Source organism: Mustela erminea, chromosome 10 (genome assembly GCF_009829155.1).
Source record: "Mustela erminea isolate mMusErm1 chromosome 10, mMusErm1.Pri, whole genome shotgun sequence".
Lineage (NCBI taxonomy): Eukaryota > Metazoa > Chordata > Mammalia > Carnivora > Mustelidae > Mustela > Mustela erminea.
The window spans coordinates 97,883,391-97,892,871 of NC_045623.1; the positions used below are offsets into that span (position 1 = coordinate 97,883,391).

The 9,481-nt window shown below is 57.8% G+C and overlaps 1 protein-coding gene across 1 annotated transcript in view; it reads right to left on the reverse strand.

Annotated features, from left to right (window-relative positions):
• The window catches only part of PADI1 (peptidyl arginine deiminase 1), a 40,731-nt gene extending 32,029 nt beyond the window's left edge, over positions 1–8,702 (reverse strand). Inside the window, exon 1 of the mRNA XM_032302662.1 lies at positions 8,499–8,702. Coding sequence (XP_032158553.1) covers positions 8,499–8,590 — 92 coding nt within the window. The 5' untranslated portion in view covers positions 8,591–8,702. The remainder of the gene's footprint in view (positions 1–8,498) is intronic.
• Positions 8,703–9,481: the final 779 nt, after the last annotated feature.

Genomic DNA, 9,481 nt, shown 5'->3' on the forward strand with positions numbered 1-9,481 from the left:
CCGTGCCCAGGCCTCGAAGAGGGGGTCCACCCCCTCATCTCTCAAGCTCCCAGATCTGTGGCTGGGGCTGTGGATGAAGGGCTGGGGGTGTAACCAGCAGGGGTAGGAGGTTGAGGGCGGCTGGGTCAGAGCCTCCAGCTGACCCCTGCTGGCCGGCTGCCCTGCGGCGGAGTCTCACAGAGCAACCCCCAGACCCAACCCAGACTCACAGGCAAATAAAATAACAGACTTGAAAGCACCCATCAGATGAGAGGGTGTAAGTCATTACCACACATGTCAGCGTTGTGTCTTTATCATCATGTCCATGCTGATGCCAATGAGCTAAGGCCTTTCTCCCACCTCTGCAGGGGTGCACAGGTGAGAAGAAATCTGTATTCTTGAAGACCCACTTCAGATGCCATCTCTCTGCGGACAGAAGTGTGGGTTCTGTGCAGAGTGTGGGCCCAAACCCGGTCGCTCACCTGCTCTGAGCCTCTGTTTTCCTCCTCTTGGAAATGGGTATAATCCAAAGAGCTACTTCCTAGGGCTGTGCGGGGAGGGTGGATTCCAGGAGATGATGATTTAAAGTGCTTAGCATACAGTAGGTGCTTAAAAGGCATTAGGTGCCGCTGCCACCATTACTATCTCTCAGCCCAGAGCCCCCCAAATAGCCCAGCCCATAAGGGCCAGCTTCCTGTGACCTTTCCCCGTGTTCCCATAGCGCAGGTTCAGACCTTCCCTGGGGCCCTGTCGCAGTCCATCTGTGTCCCCCAGAGCCGCAGACTGCCCGACCCGTGTGCATCCGTGCACCCCAAAGCTGGTATGCACCAGGTTCAGAAAGAGGCTGTGAGGAGAAGAGTCAATTCTTAGAAAATCTCACAGAAGGAGGCGCCGACGGTGAGGTAGGGAATTTCAAGTGAACAGGTAGTTCCCAGCCACCTGATGAGGCAGAAGGACAGCGTGTTCCGCGGGTAACAGTGGGGAGGAAGACGCTGGGGTGGCTTTTCCCAGCACCTACCATGTGCCAGGTACCTGCTGAGGTTTTGACACCCATGAGGTCATCTGCACTCACAACTACCCTCACAGGTATGTGTTGCTGTCCTCATCTAGCCCATGAAGAAATCTCAGAGAGGTTAAGTAACTTTCTTGGGGTCACACAGCTGGCAAAGGGAGGAAGGAGCAGCAGGTTTATCTCCCATCATATGCTGTACTGATTGACATGAAAATGAACGTGTGTTCCCTGAGCATGCCCCCAGGGGGACTGGAAGGGTGAGGTGGGGAAGACGTAGGAAGGAAAAAGGAAAATGGAACTTTGCAACACAAGCTCCTAAACATGATTCCTTGAGATTGGGGGGGAGGGGGTTGGCATGGAACCCAAGGCAGTGTGTGGGGCACCGAGTCAGGAAAGCCATGTCCCCTCTTCCCCACACAAGCTCCTGAACTTTGCAGGAGTGAGGCTGGTGCAGGCCAAGAGGACAGTGCCCATGACCTCCTGGCTCCTGCTTCCCCCAAAACAGTAAGTCTGTGGAGTATCTGCCCAGGCCCTGGGTCAGAGAAAGGTCTCAGAGATCATCTTGGCCTGCCTCCAACCCATTACAGGGCTCTGTGCTTGAACACTTCCTGGGCCAGGCAGCTCACTACCACACATCCCTTTGTGCTTTGACAGCTCAGGTAATTAGAAAGCTTTTCCTTTTGCTCAGCTGCACCTTCCCAGAAGCTTCCTCCTACTGGGGTTCAGCAGGCCACACCTTACCCCAACTACTCAGAAACTTACCACTGGTCTCTAAGGAGAGGAGAAACACAACAGTCTTGGAGAAGTCCCTCCCGTGCCCTTCATCATAGCTGCTGCTTGGATGTCACCAGCCCCCAGGGGATAGAGTTGAGGGGTTTGGGGCCCCTCTTCCCAGCCTAGGGCCTGGGCAAGGAGGGCAGAATGGTCCTGACCTAGCCTCCAGCTGGGTGGGTGGGGATGGGGGCATGGTGGCACGCATGCTCCGGACGGTTGCCCAGGGCTGGGGAGAGGCAAAGGCAGGAGAATAATGCAGAATCGAATGGAAAGGCTGAGAAGCGGGGCCAGCGGGCAGCTCTCGAGCAAATGGGGCCAACCAAGCCGACAGCCACCCTCACACCTGGCCAGACACCTGCCCCCTGGGTGCCCCCAAGGTGCCACCTTCCAGCCACAGGCACAAGAAATGACATAGCGCCAGCCAGCAGGACCCAGCAAGTCCTCTCTGGTACAGCCAGCCCCGTGGATGCTTCTGCTGGGTGCAAAGACCTACCATAGCCGACGGTCCCAGAGAGCTGGGCAGCCCCTCCAGGCTCCAATCCTAAAGGACAGCAACTGCCCAGGGGCCCAGGGAGCTCCCAGTTAGTGCTGCAGGCTGCCCTGCCTCAACACACATTCCCTGGGCACCACACCGGGCGTCAGGCACCACACCGGGCACAGGAAGGGCAGGGGTGAGTCACCCAGGCCCTGCCCTCATGGGTCCACATGGGGCAGGTACACCGTGGTGTGCACCACACTGCTATTCCATTCTAATACCATCCCCCTTGACCTCTGCCTGCTGAGTGGGGAAGTCAGGATTCCTCTCCCCATTTTACAGAAGACAGATTGAAATTCAAAGGGAGATCACATATAGGGACACAGTGACAGAGCCAGGATTTGCCCCCACTTGGGACAGACTCCAAAGTTCAGCCTCTTCCTTCGGTCTCACTCCTCCCCTTGAACTGATGAGCAACACAGAATATTCCCAGACCTCGAGGTGTTTGGGGGTGGAACTCATGGCATTTGGGATCAGGTAGATCTGAGCTCAAATCTCAGCTCCTGTGGGACTTGGGGCAAGTGTCTCGACCTCTCTGTGTCTCCATGTCTTTGTCTGCAAAATATGGACCATAGTTGTCCACACCTTGTGGGGTTGTTGGGACACTTCATTGAGCTAAGGCCGTGAGCCCTTGCTACAGTGCCACCCCCTGTCATTATGGTCACAAAGGACATAGAGAGAGAGCAGATTCTGGAGAGAAGGCTGGTAGGTAAGAGGATCCTTGTACCCGACTTGACCAAAAATGTGGGTGATTACCATCCACATCCTGAAGTTTTGCTCCCAGATGAAGACCAGAGTCCCTCACCGGCGGGTACGGGCTGTATCACCTCCCAGTGCCAAGCCCGGCAGGGGCCTGGACACAAGGTAGGTTTCAGTAGGATCTGTTAAATGCCCTCCATGGGGCAAAGGCCCCAGAAGGTCCCCCAGCTTCCCCACCCCAGTGTGGCCTTCTCCTCGGACCCCCCTGGGTGCTGGCTGTGGCTGGCCCCTTGCAGACCCCACGTCACAGGCAGACACTTTCTCCTAAATCTAGAAGGGTGCAGGGTGTGGCTGTGTTCTCTGTTTCCTTCCTTCCCAGTGATAACAATCATGGGTAGCTTATGCCCTGTCATTGCTCAGGGAGGGGCACACCCAGGACCTGGAAGGAGGGGCCAGGCGGGGGCCGCCTTCTTTCAAGCGGACCCCTGCCTTCCTGGGAGTGCGGGCTGGAGAGGAGAGGACAGGGCTCTCAGCCGCAGGCGCCCCCAGCAGAGCCACATGGGGGCTGGGGACCAGAACCTCCCCCCCACACACCCTCCTCCCCAAGAGAAGCCAAGAGCTATGGATGGGAAGTCACGGGTGAGTCACTTCTTCCCTCTCACCCACGGGCTCCCCAACTGCAGAAAGAAAAGCATGCCTGTGCGTACACATTTCATGCGAGATGAAATTCCTCATCTGTAAAATGGGGACCAAAGCCACAGGTAGGAACAAGAAGCAACGTCATCCCCGCCGTGCAGGGGCGAAGCAGGCGAGGCTAAGCGATGGGCCCAAGGTCACACGGCTTGCAAGTACGCGCCCGAACCCCCGCCAGAGGTCACGACTCCTCAGTCAGTGCACTGACTCTCCAGTGGCCCCAGCCCCACCGTGAGGGACCCAGTGAGGATGGTGGCCGGCCTTCCATCCCCGGTGAGGAACCTGAGCCCAGCCACCTCGGCTAGGCCCGGCTCAGACCACACAGGTGTACCCACAGCCAGGTCCAACTGTGGAGTTTTCAACCCTGCCTTAGCCCACCTCTCCCAGCACAGTGCCTGTGACCCGGGTGGGGGTAGGCGGGGTCGTAAATTGTGACTGGAGCACTTGAAGGGCTTCAAGTGGCCTCGGGCTCCAGTGCAGGGTGACTGGCTTCTCTGGGGCATTTGGAAGGCCAAACACCGCTCTGTACCTCCTGTGAGGGCAGGACCCTGACAAGAGCCAGTGCGTCCCAGCTCCCTCGGCCCTGGCCCCGAGAGCCCACACACGGTCTCGATGGCACCTGTCCGGGCCCACAGCTGAGGCCCACGTCCCGGGCTCCCCGGTAGCTGACATCCTCAGCTGGTTGGGGATTTGCCAGCTCCTTCTAGCCCCACATATCTTCGAGCACCCACAATATCTTCGAGCCTCAGGACCCCTTGGCAGAGCTAAACAGCTGCTTAGCAGCCTCCCAAAAGGGAGTAGAACCTTCTCTGGACAGAGCAAAGCTGAGGACATCTGACACAGAGAGCATTTTGGGGTCGGGAGGAATCTACCTCATCTGGGAGCGACCCCCCCATTCCTGGTGTCTCAAGTACTCTCTCGGGGTCCCTAGAGTGTGGGCCCACCGAGCGAGGAGGGGCAGGGACTGGGAGGAGACGGGACTGCCGGGGGGTCGGGGGTCAGCAGTGATGGAAGCTGGAAGGGAAACCAACCCGGAAATGATGGGAGGGGCAGGGAGGGGAGGACAGAGAGACCGACGGGGAGGGGCCCATGGTCTTAAATGGCAGGTGGCCAGGGGGACCAGGGGAGGCAGGGACACCTGTAGGATTAAACAGTGACCGACCTCAGAGGTGTGCCCCGACGCCAACATTTTCCATCCCAAGAACACACAGCGCATGTTCCATGTCCGACCCCGCGGAGGGCGGGGAGGACCCCGGCCCCAGAGTCTCCAGGCACCTCACGTTCAAACTGCAACATTACTTCTAACAAAGGAATGCGGTGCGGCCCGGGGTTGGAGCCAGGAAGAGAGACGGTCCTCACCCGGCTTTCAAACCCTGGTCCAGCCCGGCTCTCGGAGTCTGTCCGTCATTACGAATTAGTGTCTACAGCAATCCGGTAATTACCCCGTGAGCCGCACAATTATACCTCACTGTACTTCTGCGCACGTTAAAAGCATCAATTTATTCAATGTAAACATTAAGAATATATATACCACAGGTTTTATAACTCTGTTTTGGCATTTTCATTTTTTGAAATACACAGAACTCCAGGAAAAAGCAGCAGCCTGGGGCCTCTCTCCAGCTCCTTGGAGAGGCCCCCCCGACCCGGAGTCCCTCTTTCCTGGGCACCTCGAATGTTACCTGTCTGTTCTGAAGAGTCTATTTTGCTCTGAAGCTTTTGCAGGGCTGGGGGAGGCTTTGGAGAGATCCAGGAGGATGTCTCTTCCCCCTCCCCCCACAGCCAGCTTCTCCGGGCCAGAGAGTAAACATTCATTACAGCCTCCAGCCTGGGGCTCTCATTCTGGCCTCTGGGTGGACAAGGAGGGCCAGACCGCACCACGGATGGACTCCCCACACTCCCCACCCTCCCCTTTTTTGGCATGCGTCCTCTGGGGGCCACCTCCAAGCATGGACAGGGACAACCAGGGTAATCTGACCAGTTAGTGTGGGGGGTGGGGAGCAAGTCTGCTGGGGCGATGGTTCAGGGTGGGGAGCTAGTCCTTTGGAGTGGGGGGTTTCTATAGCACATCCTGAGAGGATTTCAAGGGTTCCTTGGGCTGGGGCACACAATCACCCCAAAGACAAATATTTCTCTACAAGGTCCACACAGCACCTCGAACTCATCACCCCGCATCTCCACCTCCATTGGCTCTCCTGGGAGGCTTAGCCTCCTGGCAGCTCAGGTGATGGGCAAACATCCTCTTTGGGGTTGGGGGGGCTTTCCCCTTCAATCGGCAAGGCTAAGTAGAAACCCGCTGCCTGGCCTCAGCTGGAGCAGGACACCAATGGGCGTGGAGGAGCCCCAAGTTCATCATCCTAGCCAGCCCGGGCCCTGGGTGACCTTCAGGCTCTTCTTCAAACCTTCCCAGGCTGAAAAGGCCATGCCCGCTTCGCTACCTATCTTAGACCAGTCGGTGGGAATGGGGGTGCGGGGGGGTCTTCCTTTCCTCTCCTTTTAAACCAACTTGCTGCAAATAAACTTCTGTTTTCTAACTTAGAGACCCTCAGTATTTACACCCCTGGTCAAGACCAATGCCCAGGATGAAGGCTCCCTAAGGGCTGTTAGGTGGGGCGGTGGTCTCTCAAAATGCTCACTCCGGGGGCGCCTGGTGGCTCAGTCAGTGAAGTGCTCGACTCTTCATCTCGGCCCAGGTCTTGATCTCATGGTTATAGGTCTGAGCCCCACATTCAAAATAAAATAATTAAAAGTGCTCACTTCAGGGCCCCAAAGTAGTGCCCCCACCCCCACCTCCCAGAGTCAACCAGAGCGCAGGAGCTGTGGCCAACCCAGGCAGCTTCCTTGTGCTCCACCGCTAGGCCAGGGCCTGAATCTGAGGGTGCTGGGGTGCTTGGTGATCCCAAAGGGGAACCACCCTCCGTTCCCACCCCACACACAGCCTAACCCGTCCTCTGTTCCTCCCACTCTCGGAGACGTGATGGGAAGAGGGACCGGAGGAGCTGTGAGCACCTCCAGCTTCCAGGGGCCCTAAACACGCAGGGTCTCGTTTATCCCCCCTCCCACTCCATTGTCAGATGAGAACACCAGGGCCCAGAGAAGGACAGCGGCTTGCCCAGGGTCACACAGCCACAAATGGAGCTAGGATGGGAAGCCAAGTCTGTCCAAAATCGGGGCCCTTGACCTCCACGCTGAACTCAAGACAGGACTCAGCTCACTCTGTTGGGGCTCAGATAAGGAATGAGGCCCAGCAAGGACCGGTGACTTGGCTGACGCCAGACAGCAAATCAGCAGCTGAGCTCAGACTAGAACCCATGTCTTCTGGCTCCCAGGAAAATGCTTCCGGCCTTAGTCAGCAGCACTGTGTAGGGCCCAAGTTTCTGAAATGACCTTCCGGAAACAACCACCCCCCCCAGGATGAGAGCAGAGGTCTGGAATCCGGACAGTGGGGGCCTGCTAGCGATTCCTTCCCTGCCCTTGGTGTTAGAGCTGGGTGGCCAGATAAAGTCAGTGTCCAGCTAAATTTGAATTTCAGCGCCGGTTTTTAAAAACATAAGTAGATCCCATAGGATATACTAAAAATTATTATTGTTGTTTACCTAAAATGCATACTTAACTGGGCGTCCTGTTTTCCCATTTGCTAAGCTGAGGAAATGCAACGTTAAAAGGACAGGAGAAATGGGATCTCAGCTACCCACCCAGATCTGAGAGAACCAGCCCCATGCCAGGACTCCCAACAGGACTCAGAGCCAAGGTCTGGCCTCCAAGGGTCCTGGCTCCCCCTCCTCAGCCCTGTCACTGGGGCCCCAAGCCACTCTGAGCGGGGTTCAGAGGGTTTCTGGGACAGAGGCCCACCGGAGGCCAAGCGGGAAGGCAGACCCAGCATTCACAACCAGACTGGGACAGCACAGGAACTGAGACCCAGGAGGCAGTGCGAGCTCAGATCCCACCTTGTGACAGACGCCCCAGCCCCCACCTTCTCTGAGCCCCTAATCTGCAGGAGCTCCAGCTCCCTCTTATCCAGCAGGAGTGGAGTCCCTAAATAGTTCCAGACAGAATGGAGTCCACAGACAGTATCAGAGCTGGAAAGGCCCCCCCGAGACCCTCAAGTCCAGCTCCCTCCATGGCCAGGTGAGGAAACTGAAGCCAGACCAGGTCCCTGGGCCCCCGTCTGGGCACAGCCAGGACAGGTCAGAGACTTGAGTCAACAGGAGAAGCTGATTCTCCTGGGGCCCCCTCAGATGTCACCTCTCAGGTGCCCCCATCACCGCCAGCACCGTCATTATCGCGGCAAACACAAGCCCGGGTCTTGTTCTAGGTTCTTGTCCTTTATTAACTCCTTGAATCATCCCTCTGACACTCCCTCTTGATCCCAATCACCCTGGCCCGCCTCCAAGGATCAAGCCGCCACACACCCCACACCTCCACCTCCGACAGAAGGGCTGTTGGCAAGAAAGAGAGAGAAACTCAGGGCGGCCCGGTGCTGCTCCCCGTCTTGAGTACCAGTTCATTCTGGCGCCGCACACCAGCGCCTCTCTGATGTCAGAACACAGAGCCCGGGACTCAGAGCTAGAACCCTGAGGCCAAAGACCCGACCCCAGGTGCCCAGGAGAGACGGAGCCCCAAGATGGGCCTGATACCCTAGCTCCTCCCTGATACCCAGGCTCTCCATCAGGCCACCTGCTCCACACTCTGAACGACCAGCACCCTCTAGCATGCGCGATGTGTCCAACGGGCACCCACCCCATGGCCTCGGGGTCCTCCGGTGCAGCCCAGCCCTCTAGACCCAGACGGGTACCTCTCAGTTCTCACCTGTGAACGTCCACAGACGTCTCAACTCCCACCACACACACGGCATAGGTGGGTTTCTTGAGGGACAGCCTCACAGATCTCTGCGGGGCCATCCCGTGCCCCAGGCTCCCGGGCTCCGCTCTTCCTATCTCCCCGGCTCCTGTCCTGGGCACCAAGCCGCCAGGAAGGAGCCTGCGTTCTGATGGGCCGGTGCGTTCCTCCTCCCTTTTAATTTCACCCTGTGACCTGATTAGCTGCCTAAACCGAGTCCCCACCTCCTGGCTCCACGCCCAGCCCTCTCACTCAGGCCTGCCAATCCAGGAGGCCAGGGGAGGAGGCACCCCAGGTCTCTCAGAGAGATGGGAAATGGGGGCTTCCATCGGAGTCCCCGATGCAGCAGGGCTCAGCTGTCCCAGGAAGCTCCCCGGGGGCCCTGTCTCTCCTTCCCTAGCTTTGACTCCAGCCTCAGACCTCGGCGCTTGAACCTTCACGGTCACAACGTCAGCACTTTCTGAGGGCTGATGATGTGCCGGGTGCAGACCCCCATCTCACGCATCCAAAGCATGGGGCAGTCAGACTCCGGGTTCAAATACCGGCTTGGCCTCTTACAACCTGTGACCTTGGGCGGACGCTCCACCTTCCTGTGGCTTCCTCTCCAAGGAGTGAGTTGGCAGCTGTGCCTGCTCCATCGGACGGATGTGGGGATGTGGGAGCTATGCGTGCGAGGGTTAGCACAGGGCCTGACCCCCAGCATTCGCTGAAAGAAACGCTCACGACTCTTCCCGGTATCCTCATTTTACAGGGAGGAGACGACCCACCGTCAGTAGGAGGACGGCCACGGCTGACACCCAGGTCCTCCTGACTCACCAAACCACCCCCAGAAGCTGAAACTAGAGCCTTGTACCCCAACTCCAGAGACGGCCAGCCAGTGGGGAGGGCATCTCACAAGGCACTCAGAGCAAGGGGCTGGGGAGGCCTGATTCATCCCTCAAAATCCCATCTTT